The following is a 22,769-nucleotide window of genomic DNA, read 5'->3' on the forward strand; positions in this document are numbered from 1 at the left end:
AGACTCAGTCCAGGGAGGTCCAGTCCCTTCCTCCTAGACTGAGCCAAGTGTCCCTGCATAAGTCCCAGGTTTCAAACAGCCAACTCATGTAATGAGCACAGGACTTGGTCCCACTGCATAGTTGCCTCCCAAACTGATCAAGCCAATCAACTGTCTCACCCATTCAGAGGGCCTGATCCAGCTGGGGGCCCCTCAGCCTTTGGTTCATAGTTCATGTGTTTCCATTCATTTGGCTATTTTTTTTCAATAATTGAGTGTGAATTTTATAGACAAAGCCTTCTGACACTGCCCTGTGCCGACTGCTTATCATGACTGAGGAGCCACAGCAAGGCTGGCTAGTATAGGACTTGCTGTATCTGCAGTGGACATCTCCTGCAGCACCGAGACCAACCATGGTGCGGGGAAGGCAGTCCAGAACCAACTCTTCACAAGCCCACAAAGCACAGAGCAGATGTAGGAGCCTTGAAGGTGGCTGTCCAGTTCTGAGGAACAGCCATTAATGTGTAATTATTGTGGCTTTATCTCACTCTCCAAAGCTATCTCATGCTTTGTAATTGCCTCAAATGTTGAGCAAGCACCCAGGATTGGAAATGTGCTCCTCATACCCAGATCTGAGACAGCATATCCACTGCCAATAGATGCTTGGCTTAGTTGTGAGCATCTGACACCCCACACAAATGGAGCAAATGTCAGCGAAACTGTCCAACAGCTTGCGAACACAGCAGCGTCATCATCCTCTGAGGACAGCATGAGTGCTGCTCTGTCATTAGCAATCTAGTGACTAGAACCACCAAGGAAAACAAAAGCAAATTCTAGAGTAGTGTGTGTGTGTGTGTGTGTGTGTGTGTGTGTGTGTGTGTGTTGCTGGGATTAGATCCAGGCCTTATCCACACTAGACAAGCACTCTACCACTGAATTACATCTCCAGCCTTACAGAGTAATTTTTTAAAATAAAAACTTGCCTTTTCAAAAACAGTTAACTTCCTAAAGAATATAAGAAAATATTTTCTTTTTGTAGACCACTGAATCACAACATTCCTTATTTCAGTTTTGTCTTTATAAAAATCAAGTCCAGCTAGGAAATAGTGTTTCCTAATAAAGTTGCCATTTACCAACCAATAAATCTTGGCTTGAAAAGGTCAAGGGTTGTGTATAAGGGATAACCTTTTTGTATAACTTGGAGACTCTTTTACAGATACCACACTCACATCACTCTGGAGGTCATAGGCCTGCCGAGCATGGATGACGTCATTCTGGTCAGGCAGGCACGTCCACTGGTGCAGGTAGTTCCTGTAGTCCACGTCGCTGACCAAGGTCTGGCACTTCTTGGCCAGCACCACCCCCAGCATGTCTACCGGGCTGCTGTACTTGGTCTTCCACTTCTCAAAGTCCTTCTTGTACTCCCTATCACTCTGGATCTTGGCCACGTGCATGGACCACACCATTTTGGGGTCATCTTCGATGTTCCGAGCACCAATGTGGTGGCCCAGCTGCTTGCGGTAGCCATCTTTGTATTTGTACTGAAGTGAAAATTCACAAATCAGGCTTATATTGTAGACACTTTGGTACAAAATCATCACAGTTTAACTGACTTTTGCTGATGAGCACCAACTTCAGTGAACACCCTGGCCTTTACCCTTATGGTAAAGTAGATAGATTTCACACACCATGCATAGGTTACCTCAAGTCACCTATGGCCTGGCACTAAGACACAGTCCTGAAGGCAGGAAGCACACACACACACACACACACACACACACACACACACACTGGGGAAGGCCACTCAGAGGAGTCAGAATGAGGCCATTTGAACAGGGGGAACCTGAACAACTGGATCTTACACACTGAAAGTATGGCATGAAAGGAATGCAATGGGGAGCACTGTGTGTTTAATAAACTGTAAGTAGCTTAAAGTGGCTGGCTTGTGTAACAAAGAAGGTATTCCACACCTGAGCCACACAGTCAGTGTCAGTGGCAAATTTCTATCATCATCATCATCATCATCATCATCATCATCATAAAGACTGATTATATTGGTAAAGTTGCCATAGCAATTTATCTGGTTAAAAGTGTTCTTAGCCAGGCCATTGTGTTCTATTTTCACATAGATCAGCAGTGTTTTATTATTGTTGTTGTTGTTGTTATTATTATTATTATTATTATTACAAGTTCAGTGACTTCAGTGTGGAACCTAAGCCAGTCATCTCTAGTACATGCTTCCAATTTTAAAGACAACTGAGTTAGAAAGTGTAGATGATTCAATGGGAAGGGGTATGGCATAGTGGGAAGGAATGAGTTTGTTTAGTTTAAACTTCACCATCTATTAATACTGATTCCCAGAAAGCTGTTTGAATAATTCATAAAATGGAGATAATGACAGCGTGTACCATTTGAGTAAAATACGAAGATAATGCATAGAGAGCTCTTCGTAGATTTCTTAAAATTTATTATTTAATTATTTATAACTGTTGGCACAGATTCTTTTGCTGAGGCAGGGAGGGGGCTGATATACAAAAAATAAAGTGAGCCAATAACATTCTAGTATAACATACAGTCTATTACCATATTTGTTAACAGTGAGCTTGGGTATTTACAGCAGGTGTCCATTCCTCAAGGACTGGGGAGGCACCAGGTGAGCAGGATGGCTTTTTCATGGGATGGGGCAAGGATAGCAGGTACTACCCTACAGAGCCGGGAGAGAGTAAGGTGCGAGCCTGGGCTCGAACCCCCATCTGGTACTGATAAATGCTTTCCCTTCATAATCTGACCAGGGTGAGTCGTGACAGCAAGTGTCACCTGTAGTTTTCAATACTGTTCATTAAAACACCACACAAAGCTAGACCGGAATCCTCAACAGACTGCAGGCCTGGGAACCTATTGGTTGTTCTTCCATAAACATCTCCGAGCCTGCAGCTCTTCTCTAGCATTCTCTCCAGGTATGTCCTCAGGAAGTGATTTCTTTTCTTCTGAGAACACAAACCCTTTTCACAAATACCATGTTTCCCATTCCCTCCAAAGCAAGGTTTCTGAAAATTTTCATACAAAGGAGATAATTTTTTCTATTTTTTTTTTTTTTTTGAGGCATACTTTGTGTCCTGGATAGTTTTATGTCAACTTGACATAAGTTAGAGTTATCGGAAAGGAGGGAACCTGAATTGAGAAAATGCCTATCTGGAGGGCATTTTCTCAGTGACTGATGTGGGAAAGCCCAGCCCGTTGGAGGGGGTACCATCCCTGGGCTGGTGGTCCTGGGCTCTATCAGAAAGCAGGCTGAGTAAGCCATGAAGAACAAGTCAGTAAGTACTTTTCCTTCATGGCCTCTGCATCAGCCCCTGCCTCCAGGTTCCTGCCCTGTTTGAGTTCCTATCCTGACTTTCTCTGATGATGAACAGCAATAAAGAAGTGTAAGCCAAACAAATTCTTTCCTCCCCAACTTGCTTTTTCTTCATGGTGTTTCATCACAGCAATAGAAACTCCAACTAAGACATGTTGCCATAAAGCTCTGGCTAGCCTACTAATCACTACAAAGTGGAATGGAGTGGCTGGCCTCAAACACAAGACAGTCCTTTTACCTCAGCCTCTTAAGTGCTGGGCTCACAAGCACACACCACCACACACAGCCTATGGAAAGTACTTTGTAGAACCCAGTGAAAATGCCACACCACACCGCTCACGGAATGGGAAGAGAACTGTTAACTTACGTCACTGGCGATGTCTCTGGAGGCCTTGGCTGCCACAATGGGGATGGCATCACTTCGTAAATCATAGCCTTTTTTCTTTGCTTCTTCATTGGCGAGTTTATACAGACTCTAAATGTGGGCCACCACCCAAAAAGAAAGAAATTGGTTAGATGTTGATGTTCATATCTAAGAAAAACTAATAGAGGGTTTAAATAATTCATAAAATTCCCCATATAGTTCTTATTAGAATGCAATTTCTGAGTTCCAAGCCTTTTTCTTTTGCAACAAAGAAAATTACCTATGAAGATTATTACAACTGATCATTCTCAATTTTTACAATGAATTAAATAAGTGAATATATATGTAAAACGTTTCCAGAGAAATTAAACTAAAGCCTGTGGAGACATATAGATGAACTGTTGTTTATTGAAATTAATTCGTTCTATGTGGCCTGACTTCTTGCCTGTGACTATGCTGGGTACTTGACAACCAAGGATGAAGACGAGGACTCCCTCAGCCTCTGGGTTTCTGGGAGAAGTCATGAGAGCCTGGTAATTTGGAGGGCTAGCTGCTGAGAAGCCAAACCACACAGGACAATTGAACCACAGAGTTCAACCAGAGAGACGACAGGGTTGCAGGAAGCAGTCGTTTACTGTGAGCTAAGAATGAAGGAAGTTCCCGCACAGGGCTGCCTGTGGGTTACACCTCCCATGATAAACCAGGTTCCCACAGACTAAGCTGGTCATCAGGGGAAGCGAGGTCCTGTGAAGGAGTGGGGTGAGCTACCACGGAGGAATGCCAGACATGGACTGGAAAGATTCTGGAGTTGGAGCATGACGCCTGCAGCTGAGAAAGGAATGTAGCATTTGGGCCAGGGCTACGACTCCACAGTAAGGTTCTGGCCAGCACACCTGAGGATCTGAGTTCAACCTCCAGTACCAGTAGGGGTGGGGCGGACTTTGTTCCTTACTTCGATAGAAACCAAGAAAAATCTTACAAGGGTGAATGGCATGATAAATTCTACACTGTGTTGTCCCATCTTAAATAAGATGAAAACAGAAAAGAATCGAAGTGATTGGATAGATAAAATGTTGGGAAGGAGACTGGGTGGCTTAGACACTCAAGCAGGAGGGTTCTTCCTGGTCCATAGTTGACCAGCAACATTGTCCTACTATGGTGTCTCTGGAAGTTTCCAGCAAGACAGATTCAAACATTCCAGGGTAGCTGGAGGACTTGATATTTTTAGTCTGGGTGACAGCTAAGTGCTGGTTATACAGGAACCACAGCTAAAGCCTGCCTTCCCCAAATAACATGACTTTAAATCTCTAAATTCTGTCTGAAGTCTTTTGTCGGGCAGACGGTTAGTATTCTATTGATTGGTCCTGTCGGAGAAATGGCGTTCGACTTTGCTGGAGGCATGAATCTCAGAGGAAAAGGAAATGTGCCTCTGTCAGAATCTGAGACTCACAAAGATCTTAAACCCATAGCCTCAATCTAACAGGAAGAAATTACATAGGGATGAATGTCAGTCTTGAGCTAGATTTAAATTACAAATGCACAAGGCAGCCAGCGAAAACCTAGCTTAACGTTAGCCCTTGTGAGAGGTCTCAGAGTGTAAGAGGGTTCAAGGTCACATACACCAGGATTGACATAGCAGCTAGTGTGCTCCAGTGAGGTACGGGGATGTGGGGTACAGGTCAGAAAGATGACAACCACAAGTTGGGGGGGGGGTTGGCCCTGATCATCACTTACTAACAGTATTTTGTTTAGCTCTGAGTCACATTTGACCAGCTCAAGGGATGTCCAGGAACGTGGAGATGTAAAGATTGCAAAGAGAACCTGGGATGGAGCTGGCAGGGGAGGACACTGTGCAGATTGGTACTGCCAGCTTCTGAGGACTTTGTGGGTTTTCAGAGAGAAATACAAGAGGAATACTTTTTAGTGGAAATTTCCAGGAGACTGACTCACGAAATAAGTTTCTTGTCACTGGGAATTATTAAGCAAAGGTGGCTCAGTCCTATGAGTGGGGGTGTCTCTCCTGGAGAGAGGCTGACCTCTCTCTCTACCTAAGACACGGGTTCTAAAATGGGGACACATGGCTCCATGCTCACCAGACAAGTAAAGAAACTGGCTCATTCCTGTATAATCCTGGCGGAGTTTCCTTCATAGTCTCTCTGTGTATTGTTTGATGGTTCTGGGATTTTAGACTTTGGCTTTACTCTTAGACTTTAGGAATCATAAGTTTTGACACTACACCATAACTTAAGAGCAATATATTAGATATGGGAAATACATTTAGGAGGCCTAGCCCCAACACTCAGGGGACACATGTGTACATTCAGTTTTTAATTTCCTCACTTCAAAAGTTAATAAAAGGGGGGCTAGAGAGATGGCTCAGAAGTTAAGAACACTGACTGCTCTCCCAAAGGTCTGGGGTTCAATTCCCAGCAGTAGCCCTCTGTAACATCAGTTCCAGGGGATCTAACACCCTCTTTGGCCTCTGTGAGCACTAGCCATGAACATGGTGCAGACATACGTGCAGACAAAACTCCATTACACATAAAATAAAATGCTTTAAAAAAGGAAGAAAAGTTGAATAAAATAAAACGTACTTCATCTTATGATTGTTGCTGAAATCATTAATTTCTGCAATTAATGCAAAAATTGCATTGCCCTAAATGGTAGCTCATCTTACTTAAAGTTTACCCTTTATAACAGTGATTGAGAAATGCAAAAGTTGCTTTTCTCATGAATTGAGAAAACATAATTCTTCACGAAGCTGCCATTTAGCATTATGTCACCATGGAATGATCGTTTGAAGTGAAACAGTACAGGTGTCTAAGAGTTGGTAACTACTCCTACCTCGCTGTAGTTGACTTTATTCATTCTTGCCAACATGATTTCTGGTGTGTCTGGCATTATGTGGATCTGGGTCTTGTCTTTGTCCCAGGCTTCTGTGTACAAACGCTGTCGAAGGAGATACACATTCATCAGGAAACACAACAATGTCTAATCAACAGGAGTCTCAAGACCATAGAAAACTTATAAAAAAAGAAGGTAAGGCTATGGCATTTTATATAAATAATGTATTATATACATGTCTCCAACAATTTGGTTCATATTGGAATGTATACTTAAAAATGCCTTTTGGTAATCTGAAAATACAAAATAAATGGAAAGTAAGAATAAGTATGTTATGCAATGATTATTTTCCATAAAAGATGTCATTTTATCAAAACCAAGAAATAATAACTGAAGTTAACAGTAAAATATGAATAACACATTAGATTGATAATAGATTAGAGAAATAGGAAGATAATGAAAGATAGATATAAATGTCTTAGGGTATAAAACTCTTCTCTCAATCGTGTTTCTGCTTCTTGGATTCAGCTTCAGCAACCCCATGTGGCTTCCCTGAACTCTAACCACTTACCTTGTTCATAGTGATGGCATTATTCTTGGCCAACACTTGCTCCAGAGAATCAGTCACACTGGTGAACTTGAACTTGTCTGGGGGCTGACGGTAGATCTTGTCACTCAGGATTTCTGTGGCCCGTTTGCATTTTTCCACATCCAGAGAGCCAATGGGCACCCAGCCAATGCCTCTCATCCACTGGAGATCAGACTTGTACGCATTCTGTTGACACAAATAGTCAATAAATATTTATCTCCACATTGGGAATACATTTTTTTAGCCAAAGGACATAAAATCAAGTATGAACACTTTAAAAAATATAATTTTGTAGGTAGCAGGTTCAGGCACGACTTCATTTTGTATGAATGCTAAAGGTTAGCATTCAAAGGGAAAGTAGGCGTACTGCCCCTCACACACTTGCAGGCCCAGGTGAGCTTTGTGCAACCTATTGAAACCTTCTTCTGTGGAGTAAACTCATTGTTTCCCATCTTTATGAGTATCAGCACTCACATCGCTCTGGAGGTCGTAGGCCTGCCGAGCATGGATGACGTCATTCTGGTCAGGCAGGCACGTCCACTGGTGCAGGTAGTTCCTGTAGTCCACGTCACTGACCAAGGTCTGGCACTTCTTGGCCAGCACCACCCCCAGCATGTCCACCGGGCTGCTGTACTTGGTCTTCCACTTCTCAAAGTCCTTCTTGTACTCCCTGTCACTCTGGATCTTGGCCACGTGCATGGACCACATCATCTTGGGGTCATCATGTATAGCACGGGCACCAATGTGGTGGCCCAGCTGCTTACGGTAGCCTTCCTTGTACTTGAACTACAAGAAGAGAAAGACTGCTAGTAATCTGTTTTGACCTTTAGAAAAATACATTTACTAGGACAGAATTATCCTATCACTAAACATAATGATTTCCTTTGAATATATAATATATATATCTTTTATAATGTAGAAAACAAGCAAAATACTAAAAAGAAAAGGAAAACAAATATATTATTTTACTACACAGAGCTATTTGTGGTGCATGAGTATGAAAGAATATAATTAAAATATGAGTCATATGTTAATGGTTTTTGCCTGATTTTTGCAGTTATTATATAAGCATTTTTCTATGTCATTAAAAATTCTTTATGAACATACATTTTAATTATAGTAGGCATGTCATATGGTTATACATTAATATTAAACTCCTCTGTGTTGATCATTTTTTTTAAATGTGATAATTATTTCCTATATTTTGGAAACAAAAAAGCATACTTTTGATTCAAAGACAAAAAATGAATAAAAAGTTTTAGCAATGTGAGCAAACCCATCTTTTAAAGGACACAAAGCATCAAAGAGGGGACAGCAGCAGGGTATGGGTACATGACCAAAGCATACATGTACGCTTCCTTAAAAATGGCCACATGCAAACCACTATAATATAATAAAGTGAGCAAATGTCTGCAGCCGGATACTGGAGTCTGACACAAACACATGGCCATGCAGATGGCAGGGCTTTGAGTGATGTGTCTTCTTTGTTTAAATTCATCAGTTCATACAGCATGGATAAGGTTTAGACAGAATCCTCCAAAAAGTGTGACTGTAAAGATAAGACATGTATCATATAGAAAAGTAAAAAACAATCACAACTTCTGTTAAGTATGCATTGCTTTGGATCCTCAGACAGAGGACTCACTCTGAAGGCTCATTCTCACAGCTGAAGTTTAGCTTGAAGTCATGAGTTTCAGTATCATTTTAAGCTACTTGCTGACATAATAAACTATTAGCAACAATTTTAACTTCATAGCTTGGCCCACTGTAAATCTAAGAGAAACAAGGCGATCCTGGGGTCAAAGCTCAGGTGAAAATCGTATACTTACGTCACTCGCAATGTCTCTGGAGGCCTTGGCTGTCTTGATAGGGATGGCATCAAGCCGCATGTCATAGCCTTTCCTCTTGGCTTCTTCCAGGCCAAGTTTATATAATTTCTATCACAGGCATAAATAATTATGTTTGATTAATGAAGTGCAATATAAGGAAAACATATCCCATATCATAAATACATTGCTTACCTCACTATAATTTATTTTGTTTTGTTTAGCCAGTATAACTTCAGGGGTATCTGGCATAATATGGATGGTGGTTTTATCTTTATTCCAAGCTTCTGTATAGAGGTGCTAAAAACAATAAGAAGATAGGTCAATAATGAACACTTTGAAACAACGCTCTGTGAGTCAACTCTGTGACGTGTTCAGGTTTCGATGTCTCTGTCAGTTAGTAGCACATGTCCTCTAGAGACACCTTAATGTCATGAAGAAGAATTGAATGTGGTTTTTTTTTTCTACAAGAACAGTGTCCCCCATTCCTGTCAGAAGTATTTAATCCCTCCCTCACAACAAGAAAGGACTTACATGGTTCATGGTTATAGCATTATTTTTTGCCAAGACCATGGGCATGGAGTCCATGAGGCTGGAAAACTTGAATTTATCCGGGTGCTGACGGTAAACATGGTCACTCAGAATCTGAGTGGCTCTTTTGTTTTTCTCATCCTCGAGAGACCCAGAAGTTATCCAGCCAATGCCTTTCATCCACTGAAGATCAGCCTTGTACAAATTCTGAAATTTCAAGTGACAAGTCACAAATGTAAATATATATCCACAGACAGATAGGAGTTTATGTTCTGTTACATGATCAGACATGTCTGTAATATTTAACATTTGGCTTCCTGGACAATTTTAGAAATTCAATGAAATACTCAGATTAGAAGCATGTTTTGCAAAGTAAGAGAAATATGTCAACAATGGCTTAATTCTTTGTTGCCTAGATCAGCTTCCCAGAATATTCTACTGCCGATTCTTCCTTTGAGGAATACTGCTGCTTAGATCACTAGGTGGAGTTTGGGCATTAGTGTATAAATTCAACATTCCTTACTTTATGGGAATTTGGATACTTAGGAAAAGAGACAGAATGTTTCATTGAACAAAGGAAAACCTTAGACTCACATCGCTCTGGAGGTCGTAGGCCTGCCGAGCATGGATGACGTCATTCTGGTCAGGCAGGCATGTCCACTGGTGCAGGTAGTTCCTGTAGTCTGCATCACTGACCAAGGTCTGGCACTTCTTGGCCAGCACCACCCCCAGCATGTCCACCGGGCTGCTGTACTTGGTCTTCCACTTCTCAAAGTCCTTTTTGTACTCCCTGTCACTCTGGATCTTGGCCACATGCATGGACCACATCATTTTGGGGTCATCTTTAATATTCCGAGCACCAATGTGGTGGCCAAGTTGCTTTCGGAAGCCTTCTTTGTATTTGTACTAAAGGGAAAAAAAGTATAGCTCATTCCTTTAAAAATTAACTTTTGTTGCCATCTTTGTGGCAATTTTCAAAACCCATTAATTCTAAATTTCTTGCTAAGCCTATAGAGCTACAGATTTCAGTTTCTTGATAGGAAAGATTAAAGGCTAAATTCAGCCACAAATCCCATACACAATAAACTGACCCTTGGTCTTATCTTTATCCTACACTGCATGTCTGGAGTTATCACCTTGTTTTAATTTGCTATTAGATGATTTTGTTCAATTTAAAATAGGCCCATTGCAATCAAATCGCTATCGACAGGGCACATCTACACCAACCAATCATTATCCAACATCTTACTTCACTGGCAATTTCCCGGGAAGCTTTGGCTGCTTTGATTGGAATGGCATCGACAGGAAGATCGTAACCTTTTTTCCTCAGTTCCTCATAACCCATTCTGTAGATTTTCTGTTGAGAGACAAAGATAATCACATTGGGCAAACCATTCTCCATAAGTAGTGTAACGAATAAGAAGTGTGCTGCTTATTTCAAGAGTCCATGAGAAGAGTCTCTGTGCTCCAGACCACGCCAATGGAACTGGACAGTATGTCTATGGATTGCTAATGACCCTGTTCTAAATTTTAAAGCTCTTTGATTAGCAAATGCACAAAATGAAATGCCAGCTCTTCCCAAGTACTTTAGAGAACGCAGCAGAAGCTAACTGGCAGAGACATGAATTACCGTTTTGGTGATATCTTCCAGTTTATGTTATGTTCCATGAGAAGTTGCTGCAGAGAGGGGAAAGCCTTTCAATCTTACTCCTCCCATAGAAAAAATAGTCAGTGAGAGGATATCACTTCTGTGTAGCTAGTGTACCCACCTCATGACACAGGACCATCAAAAAAAGTGTCATCTGGAGGTAATATGGTCCTTCATCATCAAAAAATACTTTAAAGTTTAAATATTGAATGTTAAAACTTATGTGTTTATAATTTTCCCATTCAGATTGTGACATAACTGAATAATTGAGAATATATTTAACTGTATTTCTACCCAGAAGCCAGGAGGTTTTAAGTGGCTATTGTCTATTTATTGTTAGACTTCTGTTCGTATTTTAGTCATTGGAGTATTACACCCATATATTCTTCAACATTAAAATCACCTTATTGAGGCTCAGAATTTGTGTTTTAAATGTTTACTTTTTACATCCATACATTTTGAGGACTAACATTTGCTAGCAAAGTAATTGATAAAAATGAAAATTTCCTCCAATGAATTGTTTTTACTTGTTCAAAATTTCACCTAGAATCTATCTGTCAAGCACAAAACATTGTAAGCAATACAAAGCCAATAAGAATTGCTTCTGCCCACACAGGAGAGAGTGAGGATGGTATAAACATTTCATTCTGATAATACATGTAATAAGGAAATGCAAAAATAGAGAGATGTGTTCTAATGCTGCTTGAAATAGTGAGTGCCAACATTGGACATTCAACCTCCCCGTCCCCCTGCCAAATAAGGAATCTGAGTCATTCATAGTCTGCTAATTAAAATGGCCTGGGAATTCAAAAGAACTTTCAGACAACTTCACCGACTTAGACACGATTAATAGAGCTTATTGAAAAGACACACTGAACTTGGAAACTCACATCACTTGTATTGATTAAGTTTGCCTTAGCCAGAACGATGTCAGGAGTGTCAGGCATGATGTGGATTTGAGTCTTATCCTTGTCCCAAGCTTCTCGATAAAGTCTCTAGAATGAGAAACAACAATTTTATCAGTGGTATTATCAGGGTCCAATATGATGGTTGGCTTCAGGTGGGATTATTAGGTTCATGTGCATTATAATTGATAATAAGTCAACAATATAAGCAGAAAGTAGATGCAGTTTTCTTAGCTGAAATACAACTACCTTTCAAATTTAGATTATGGATCACCTTTTTGAAGTTACAGACACTGCTACCTATAGGAATCAGTACATGTAATAAAAACTTTGTTGACACTTTCAAATAGCATAACACTTTCCAATTTTTTTGGCCCTCAAAATCCCCCATAGTGTTTAACTGTCTTACCAGAAAATGACCTATCCAAGTTATGTCTAGGAACTAGGGAATCTTAGTCCTCAGTTGGTTTACTATTTATAGTTACTACATACAGTTATTTGGGAGCATAAGAAAATTTGACAGAGATTTGGGGATTTCAAAAAAGGACAGTTTTAAAATTTATCAAAATCTCTTGAATGTCCTAAAATCATCTTCATGTCTATCTTCAACAGAAGACCAATGGAATCCAAATAACTTACTAAAAGTAAACGTTTGAAAAATAGGATATTTACATACTATCAAACTTTATCAACAAGATATTTATCAATTACAAGTTTTGAACCCCACTTCTGGTCCATGCAATGGTATTTTGCCAAATATGGTAGTGCATGCCTTTATCCCAGCACTTGAGAGGCAGAGGCTGGCATTTCTATGAGTTTGAGGCCAGCCTGCACTACATATATATAGTGAGTTCCAGGTCACCCGGAGATACAGAGTGAGACTGTCTTTAAGTTTTTTTCTCCAAGGGATAAAATGGTTATCTTAACAGTAGAAGAACCTGGCAATATCACTTTAAGGAAGTGATAAAGGTTCAAATGATCAGCAACAGGACAACTTGATGTCCTGGGTCCTCCTGTCATGGGACCTGAGGAGGACACAGGGTGGGGCTTCCTCTTGAAATGACATGATCTGAACCACGAGGACACCCTGGAAAACCCCACAGTGAAGGGGACTTTGCACCTGTCACAAACAAAAAAGACTTGAGAGACAGAGACAATAAGGAAATGGTCCAGAGCATGGATAAAGACAAATAAATGCAATGTGTGACCTTGGATTTCATCATCAGCCAGGGGAAATAGTTTTCTTTTACTATAAAGGGCATTAGTAGTAAAACTGAATAGATTATTTTTATGTTTTAACATTGAGAGAGAGGGAGAGAGAGAGAGAGAGATTCCATAGCACATGTGTGGACATCACAGGGTAATATACAGGTATTGGTTCTCTCCTTTCACCACGTGGGTCCTAGGGATTGACCTCTGGCCATCAGGTTTAGTGGCTTGTGCCTCACCCACAGAGCCCCGCTTCTGGCCCCATAAAAGTGAATAAATTCTGTAGACAGTACTGTGTCAACGTTGATTCCATGACTTTGATAATTCCAAAGTGCTTTTGTAAGACACTATTTTTATTTTCACACACAAACCAAACATTAGGGGTAGCAAGGTGTCAGGAAACAGTGTAGTTTCTCATAGCGATGAGAAGAAAAGGAAGAAGGATAAAGAGACAGAATACAAATGTGTTCAGATGTGAATGGTTTTGGAATCCGGGTGAAAAATATGTAACTTACAGTTTTTTTTAACTTCTATGTATGCCTAAAATTATTCAAATACAAATTTAATTTTTTTCCACTGGGTGTGATAATGTATGCCTTTAATCCTAGTATTTGCCTGCAGAGGCAGGCAGACCTCCAAGTTTGAGGCCAGCCAGGGCTACATAATGAGACCCTGTCTTAAACATTTTTTCTCATGATATTTATTTATTAAGTGCGTGTATGGGGTGTGTGTGGGTGGGTGGGTGGGGCTTCAGATGCCATGGCTTGAACGTGGAAGCAAGAGGGTGACCTGGAGGAGCGGGTTCTTGTTTACCACGTGGGCTCCCGGGATCATACACAAGTCTTCAAGCCTGGCAGCAGGTGCCTTTATCTGCTGATCTTCCTCACCAGCCTTCCAGGATCAACATTTTCAAGGTTTCATCAGTTTCTTAGACTTGCCAAGTTCCCTTTGAGATGTACGACATGGGGCATTCAAAGGGTTGCTACTTTTCTCTGTATGAATATGCTTTCTATCATGCAGGTGGCCCAGAGAAGTTAACTAGGCCTTCAGGACCAAAATGGAACAAGGCTCATTAATATTACTATATGTTTACTCAAGTTCTTTACCAACCTTTCTGCTAAGAATGCCAGTGCTTTTTAGCCTTATAATCGCTGGTTGCACACTGGGTAACTCTTGATTGTAGGGGGACAGCCTTGTGTCTCTTGGGCTTTTTAGTAGCATCCCCTCTTTCTATCCACTAGAGGCCAGTAGCACGCCGTCTCCAAGTTGAGACAAGCAAAGGGAAAAGTTTCTAGAGACTGTCAAATTTCTTTCAGCATCCCTGCAACTATGGCACACTGTTCAGCATGGACTGGTCAGCTCTGTGCTCTGCTCTCCTCCCTTGCTTATCTTCTTAGTTCAGAGCTTTTTCCCTCCTTTCTCAAATAAATTAAAATTCTAAGAAAGAAGCAACATTCAGGGAAGAAACAAAAGCAAACCAAAAATGTGCTTGTTGGTCCAACTTTTGTATTCAAAGTGTGTCACAAAGACCCAAAGAGAAGGGATGGAGATGGAGGCAGAGAGAGGCCTGCAGGCTTGCATCTTCTACAGCTTTTGGAAAACATAACTGTTGAGTGTCTGTGAGCGGTTGGTTAGGATGAGGAGCTATCAGTTATAAAATATGGCCTTATGCATCAGGTCAGAACTAATACATGCATTCAAAATGGAAAGTATATTGAACACAGTGTCCAGAGAGCTTCTTAAGACCTACACAGTTACCATTGTATCTATTTATACTTCCTTGCATGTTCCAGAATCCCACTGTACTTAGTTCAGCTTCTTGTAATGTTCAAGCTTAGGCTGAGTAGCAACAGTGTGGACCTAAAAACATTCTACACAGCTACTTTTGTTTATCTCATTGGGTCAGTACTTACTAAGCACCCATTCTATGCCAAGTGCTGGTGTCCCTGCTGGAAAGGAACTTTTTTGTGGTACTGAGAATTGAACCTAGGACTTCACGCATGCTAGGCAAATATCCTTAGAAAATATATCTTTTAAGGGTTGGGAGATATGGCTCTGTGGTTAAAAACAAAACAAAACACCACAAACCTAAACTCATTTCTTCATAACATTTCCACTGTGTAAGTCTCCCAGGATCCCCCCACCCCCCATTTCCATGCTCTGCCACAACCAAAAATACCTAGGTGTTTCTCCAAAAAAGAAACATATTCAACATATTTATTTTATCACATTTTATCTAAATAAGGAAAGTTGGTTGAACTATGATGACAATAAACTGTATTTAAATTATTTGGTGTAAAGTGGTTAACAATTCAAGTAGATCAAACCAACATAAAACATGATGCTGTATCAAATGTGACAAGGCTTTGCTGTTCTATAATTTACTAAGCAAATGCTCCTAACTGCCAGGTAGCAAGCACTCTAACCTATTCCGACAATTTCTAAAGAAATACTCACATCACTTCTGTTTTTGGCGTTTGTTTTTGCCAGCACTATGTCCATGGCGTCAGGGATGCTGGTGAACTTATTTCTGTCTGGAGGTTGACGGTATTTCTTCTCACTGATGATTTCTGAAGCCCGCTTGTTCTTTTCTGCTTCCAAAGAACCCAAAGGACTCCATCCTATCCCTTTCAGCCACTCAAGATCAGACTTATACATGTTCTGGGAAAGGACAAAACAAGCCATCAAAATCCCATCTTCATCTTCGCCATGAATAGGAGAGTCTAGTCATTTACACAGGTATGTTCTAGGTGGTCAATGATAATTCCCCTTTCCAGTCTGTTTTATCACATTAATGGCTATTAATATGTGGAGTAATTTTAAGCTACCAAATTTGATAGACACTGACCTCACTTTGCAGCTCATAGACTTTTTTAGCTTGGATGACATCATTTTGATCTGGCAGGCATGTCCACTGATGTAAATAGTTCCTGTAGTCCACGTCGCTGACCAAGGCCTGGCATTTCTTGGCCAACACCACACCCAGCATGTCCACAGGGCTGGTGTATTTAGTCTTCCACTTCTCAAAGTCTTTCTTGTATTCTCTTTCACTCTGCATTTTGGCCACATTCATAGATAGCACAAGCTTCGGGTCATCTTGCACACTCAGGAATCCAATATGGTGTCCCAGTTGTTTCCGGTAGCCTTGTTTATATTTAAACTGAAATCAGGAAACACAGTCTTTTTAATAACATAAATAAAAGCTAAGTTAAACTCAACTTGCTTTGTTGTTATATTTCTTTTTCCCTAAATGGATGTGAAAGAATGATTTCTGAGCTAGCCTACAGGAAATGTTTTCTTCCTTAAGTAAGTCCTGTTTAATTATATCTATCCAAAGAACAAATGCAGTTGAATATCAGGAAAGATTATCATGAGAGATTAGTTCTATCCCAAGGCAGAAATATGTGCTACACATTGAGTGGCTGAATTTAGGATAACATTTAGCAAAATCTTTGTCACATGCTTATAAGAAAAATAAGGGCTGAATGACAGAAAAATTATGAAGATGTATGAGCTGGTGAGCAAGCTAAAATGTAGATTAGAGAATTTTCACATGATTGTATCATATAGCTTTGTCCAGATTAGAATCTATGTTGCATAGGCACAATTTGGGATATTTTGATATTTTAGTTAGAAAAAAAATTACATAAGAGCTCAACATCTTGTCAAGTAGGTGAAAATAAACTATATAAATTTAAGATGACAAAAGTAAAATCTAGTACTTACATTTAGTCGAGAAAATTGCATTACTACTAATTGACAACAATATTGCTAATAAGCGCAATGACAGTAACCTAATGTTGGGTTCTGAACACATAATAGGCCTCACAGACACTCCCTCAGAACACATACATTTCAACTACTCTGGACTTTCAGTTGACTATGCCCTTGTGATGGTTAATCTGCATTCTCAACTTGGTGTGTCTGTATGGGCATTTCCAGAAAAGGAAAGACCCATTCTGCGTATGGGTCACAGAGTCCCATGGACCAGGGGCCTGGACCGAATGAAAAAGAAAAAGGAGGAAGCTAGATGAGTGTCAGCTCTCCCATCTCCAGCTTTCTGGTTTACAGTGACGCAAAACAAGGTGCTCATCATGGCTTCTTTGCCATGATGGAAACTGTGAGTCAAAATCCTACGTCTTTCCTTTCTTGTCTCTGTGAGGTGTTCTGATCACAGTGATACATAGCCTACCTAACACAGCTCTTGATATGGGCAGCCTGGAAAAACTGCTTATAAAAAAGTAGAGTTGTCACTGCATGGAGCACCAGAAGCACATCCCAGAAGCTCGTTTAAGCTGGCCTGAGCTCCCATATCAACAAAACACTAAAACGACACACTATTTTCAAGATGACAAAATAAAACAAATCACATATAGAATGAACTGCTAATAGAAGGTCAATGTAGTTACAAAACTAAAACCAAAGGAGAATAAGGAAGCTGGAATGTTTGAAGATGTCAAGTAGAAGAAGAAATAAGCTACTTTGTACTACTCTAGAACACAGACTTGGCGCTGCCTGGTAAAATACCTCACACAAACAATAAGAAGTCTGATAACAACTCCGCACAGCTCAATGGAGAAAATACCTGCCCTGAAGGACCATGGGAGTCCTCTGTGTGTGAGTATCCATGGATCCAAGCACTTCATCCTCTCTCCACGCCACACATGAAGAGAAGGCAGGATGTTGGCAGGGGGGTGAACTGTTTCATCTTCCAATTCTAACTTCTATTAGTTTAACTTATTAAATTACACACTTAAAGCCTGCCTCTAACTTTATGAAATGTTACAGATATATGGACCATTGGACGCTGAGAGGGAGTACAATTTCTCTCGTCGTGGCAAAGTTCACACATAGCTAATTTAACTGTGAGATTTCAAGTGGGTTTGCCAGAAAAGGAATGAAGAACTATTGGCCGCTGGGTTGCTCAGAAATTGTTGATGGCCTTTCGATTGCTAGGCTCTCATTAGCATATAGTTCTAAATGAAAATGAGTTTGCTTTATCATGTAGGTTCATCATTATTTCAGTTCAATTTAATGAGGTCTTGATCTGAAAGCCAGAGAGTCCAAATTATTTTCTAGTAATTTGGAGTGCCACAGTTGAATTATATAGAATTCCCACTTAGTCTTGGAATTTCTTGTCAGATTCTGTGTTTGGGCTTTTTTCTCCCCTATGTGCGGAAGCAAATCACCTTTGCTGTTGGGTTGTTGTTGTTGTTGTTTTTGTTTTGTTTGTTTGTTTTTGAGACAGGATCTCACTATGTAGCTCTGTCTTTCCTGAAATTCACTACATAGACCAGGCTGGCCTCACAGATCTGAGTGCTGGGATTGAAGGCCTGCGCCAATATACCTGGCTTGCAAATCATTGTTGCTTTTAAAGGTTTTATGAAATTTTGGTAATTCATTTTCATTTTCTTTCTTTTTTTTTTTTTTTTTTTTTTTTTGGTTTTTCGAGACAGGGTTTCTCTGTGTAGCTTTGAGCCTTTCCTGGAGCTCACTTGGTAGCCCAGGCTGGCCTCGAACTCACAGAGATCCGCCTGGCTCTGCCTCCCGAGTGCTGGGATTAAAGGCGTGCGCCACCAACGCCCGGCCAGTAATTCATTTTCTAAAAGCAAGACTTTTAGAAGTTTAAAAAAATTAAAACACACACACACACACACACACACACACACACACAGAAAGTGAGAGAGAGAGCACATGTGTCTGCCACAGTGTGCATGTAGAGAGGTCAGAGGATAATTTATGCTGGTATTTTTCTTCCTTCTGTCACGTGAATCTCTACGATCAAACCCAGGTTTTCAGGTTTGGCAGCAGTCATTGTTACTATAAAGCAGGCGCCATAAATTAATTTTACTACGTTTATTTATTTACTTGTGTGCACATGTACATGTGTGGGTACACACATGACCCAGTATATATGTGGAGGTCAGAAGACAACCTGTGGGAGTCAATTCTCTCCTCCTTCTATAATGTTCAGTCCAGGGATTGAACTCAGATTGTCAGACTTGCTGGCAAGCTCCTTTACTCACAGAGCTAACTTGCCCACCCAAGACGATTTGATTGCTTTCCAGTTAGTTTTTGGAATTAGCAAAATGAAATATTTATTTATATGCAAATGAAGTATATTTTATACAAAATTTAATGAATATGGGGACCATATGTAGTGTGCTCACCAAAAGTTACAACTTTTCCAGCCATAGGAGGCATCTGCCCTTTGCAGCACAAACGGCATTTTCCTATGAACCAGATCTCTGGCTAGCCAACAGAATGTAAAGTGAGCTAATTTACCATAAATAATTTGCTAAAACACTTACAAGTGCAAGGAAGGGCTAAATTAAAATGACTGATGGCTAATTTTCAGACATATGCAGGTAAAAACCATCACCATCAGATTGCTAATGTTGATTTATTATCTGGCCTGAATTTGTCTAAAATAGACCGATAGAAAACAGGAATACTAATTTTAGGCAAAGCATGAAAAACCCACAAAGTCTAGTTTATCTAGTTTGTAATATCTGGAATAGCACTCACTGTAATGGGTCTTAGAGGATTCTGGCCCACTTGGTGACTAGGAGAGCCCCTTTGACATTTGAGGAGAGGGACGGGGTTGTGGGGGTGGGGAAGACCATTCTGGGTAAATAGGACAGGAAGAGGTGAAGGAACAGAAGCACTTTTCAGAAGTAACCAACACTACATGGCCCACCCAGCTGAAAGCACATCCTTCTACCCACACCAGGACCTACGTCACTAGCGATGTCCCTCGATGTCTTGGCCAGCTGGACAGAAATTGCATCAACAGGGAGATCATAGCCTTTCTTCAGAGCCTCTTCCCAACCATGTCTATAGAATTTCTGAAAAGTGAAGAGACTCTTTAGCACTATTCTTTCCGTATTAAAATTGCAGACTATTCAGTTAGGTAGAGAGTGAATCCAGAACCTTAAAACCATCTACTCTGATGCTAAACACAGAGAAAATCACACAGGTGACAAGTAGACTCAGTACTAACGGAGTGTCATGTGATCTAGCTTTGGTTTTCATTTCATTTTAGGGTGATGGTGTGTTTGAACACAGCCTCTACTGTTTAGCAACAATCTGGCCCTACTGGGTTTATATTCTTCCAGCAGTTAACAACAGTCTGGGACCACTGTTTTAAACATTAGTGTTAAAATAATTAAAAAAGAAAATCGGATCACACCATTTCAACTACATACATGATAAAAGTAATAAATGCCTTCTGTAAGTTTCAATAAATGAGCTAGCTGATCTCATCAAATTTGTGGGAGGTATCTTAAAATTGCCATAGCAAACTAGTCATCAAGGACTTCCTGCATGCTGGGTACTGTGCTTTGTGCCTTACAGAGTTTCTCATGTGTTCCTCGTGGCAATCTGATGTCTCAGGCACTTTTATGGTCCTAATTTTAGTAGTGAAGGAACCAAACTTTAGAGTAAGGTGGTTCTTCTAGTATTAAGGAAGTCATAGATACCAAAGCCATAACTTGTATCAGGTCTGTTTGACATAACTTCATGTTTCAGTAATTATTTATGGCAACTCTCCTTTGCACCAAGCACAGTGAGCATGGAGATTGGACAGATGTAGCCCCCGTCTCCTTGGAGCACACAGCCAGGGCCTTGTTCCTAACAATGTTGTGTAAGCCCTCTAGAAGGAAGAGTCTGATTCACTTCCATTGCCTCAGTATTTACATCAGTTATTTCCTATTACATCAGTTTTTAAGTTAGGAAGTTTTGAGGCGAAACTTGTCATCCACATGCATGCTTTCCTTACCTGACTGTACAGTGTCTGATTCTGCTTGGCTTGCAAAATATCTGGTGTATCAGGCATCACATGAATCTTGGTTTTATCTTTATTCCAGTCAATGGTGTATAAATGCTAGGAAGTGGGAGAAGAGATATTTTAAGTGTGAATAATGGTTAAGGGTAAATGGGAAAGAAGATAAAGAGACTATTCGAATGCACTTAGTTTGAACTAGAAAACAGCGAGGGAAAATAGGATTCAGAAGAGACATTAAGAATAAATTCGTATTCTTTTCCTAAAAAAAAGACTTGATATACTATATATATAATATATCTCTCTATCTATTATATATATGTATATATATACATATATATGGAGAGAGAGACAGACAGAGAGAGAGAGAGAGAGAGAGAGAGAGAGAGAGAGAGAGAGAGACTGAGCCTTCCAATTGCTAGGATTACAGGTGTGTCCTATAACCTGGCTTTAGTGTCAGATTTGGAAAAATAATATTTTGCATCTTTTCCATCTTTAGAATGGAGTGAAAGTACTTAGGATACATGTATTTAAAAAAATCTAAGCAATTTCTGACCCAATTAGAAAGATAAGAGAAGGCACTGCAAGAGATGGGCATTGAAACGTGTACAGGATAATGATCTGTAATCATTTGCTACTTTCTAGAAATGCAGGACCTGAGTTCAATTGCCTAAATAAGGGCCAGAGCCTGTTGACCTCTTCTTGATCAGGAGGAAGGAAGAGCGCTGCTCTCTCTACCTTATTCATGGTATGAGCATTCTGTTTGGCCAGCACCATGTCCATGGAGTCAGTCAACTTTTTAAACTGGAAGCTGCTGGGATGCTGGCGGTACTTCTGATCACTGGCATACTCAGTTGCCTTCTTGGCCTTCTCCACCTCTAGGGAACCAGCTGGGCTCCAGCCAAGGCCTTTGTACCACTCATTGTAGTCTTGTTTATACGCATTCTATAACAAAAAGAGACAAACTTGACTTCACTTTTCCAGTTAAGACACAAAACTATGGTATATAAGACCGGTGTCTCTGTTCGTGCTGGGGACCTAGCCACACCCCGCTGGAAGCTTCTCTTACATCACTCTGAATGTGATTCATATTCCTGGTCAGCTCGATGTTCATGGCATCTGGGAGAAGGATGTACTTGTGGATGAGGCGCTTGTAGTTAGTGTTGGTGATGTTGGCTTGGGCGTCCTTGGCAGCTGTGACGCTCAGCATGTCGGCAGGAGTGTGGTAGCTGGTCTTCGTCTTCTCATAGTTCTTCTTGTACTCTCGATCAGATTGCATCTTAGCCACTTGCATGGAATGGACTAATTTGGGATCATCCTCCAGGCTTCGGAAGCCAACCATTTTCCCCTTTTCCTTTTCATAATTGTGCTTGTATTTATACTGTGAAGAAAATATGAATTAACATGAAGAACAACTCTAGTGTCAATATTCTATATTTCCATAAAATTGGTAGTTGCATATGGCTCCGCTGTTGACGAAACACATTTTGATATTTGCTTATGAACCTGGTCCCCATTTTATATGAGAGTACACACTGAGTGACTTCCTGGGGTGACTGAGGACTGGGGTGCATGCCATCCTGTGCTACCCTGACTTGTTCTCACACTCTGGCTACAGGAAGATCACAACAAATGAGAGAAAAAGGAAGCTCTGTGTGAGCAGTCCGGGGCTGCCAGGGAAATAAACCATCCAGTCATCTAGTGCTGAAAAACCGGTTCATGTATGGAACACAAAG

The 22,769-nt window shown here is 40.5% G+C and overlaps 1 protein-coding gene across 24 annotated transcripts in view; it reads right to left on the minus strand.

Moving 5' to 3' along the window:
* Neb (nebulin) overlaps positions 1–22,769 on the minus strand; it is a 196,481-nt gene that overhangs the window by 108,831 nt on the left and 64,881 nt on the right. For 22 of the 24 annotated variants that reach the window (XM_037204762.1, XM_037204783.1, XM_037204778.1 and 19 more), the window contains exons 49-65: positions 22,103–22,414; positions 21,772–21,978; positions 21,031–21,135; positions 19,991–20,098; positions 16,099–16,410; positions 15,708–15,911; positions 12,027–12,131; positions 10,738–10,845; positions 10,083–10,394; positions 9,492–9,695; positions 9,153–9,257; positions 8,961–9,068; positions 7,606–7,917; positions 7,114–7,317; positions 6,543–6,647; positions 3,702–3,809; positions 1,209–1,520 (exon numbers count right to left, since the gene is read on the minus strand). In XM_037204762.1, coding sequence (XP_037060657.1) covers positions 1,209–1,520; positions 3,702–3,809; positions 6,543–6,647; positions 7,114–7,317; positions 7,606–7,917; positions 8,961–9,068; positions 9,153–9,257; positions 9,492–9,695; positions 10,083–10,394; positions 10,738–10,845; positions 12,027–12,131; positions 15,708–15,911; positions 16,099–16,410; positions 19,991–20,098; positions 21,031–21,135; positions 21,772–21,978; positions 22,103–22,414 — 3,231 coding nt within the window. The remainder of the gene's footprint in view (positions 1–1,208; positions 1,521–3,701; positions 3,810–6,542; positions 6,648–7,113; positions 7,318–7,605; positions 7,918–8,960; positions 9,069–9,152; positions 9,258–9,491; positions 9,696–10,082; positions 10,395–10,737; positions 10,846–12,026; positions 12,132–15,707; positions 15,912–16,098; positions 16,411–19,990; positions 20,099–21,030; positions 21,136–21,771; positions 21,979–22,102; positions 22,415–22,769) is intronic. The other 2 variants (XM_037204780.1, XM_037204781.1) reach the window with 2 other exon arrangements.

The sequence above is a fragment of the Peromyscus leucopus genome, chromosome 4 (assembly GCF_004664715.2).
Source record: "Peromyscus leucopus breed LL Stock chromosome 4, UCI_PerLeu_2.1, whole genome shotgun sequence".
Lineage (NCBI taxonomy): Eukaryota > Metazoa > Chordata > Mammalia > Rodentia > Cricetidae > Peromyscus > Peromyscus leucopus.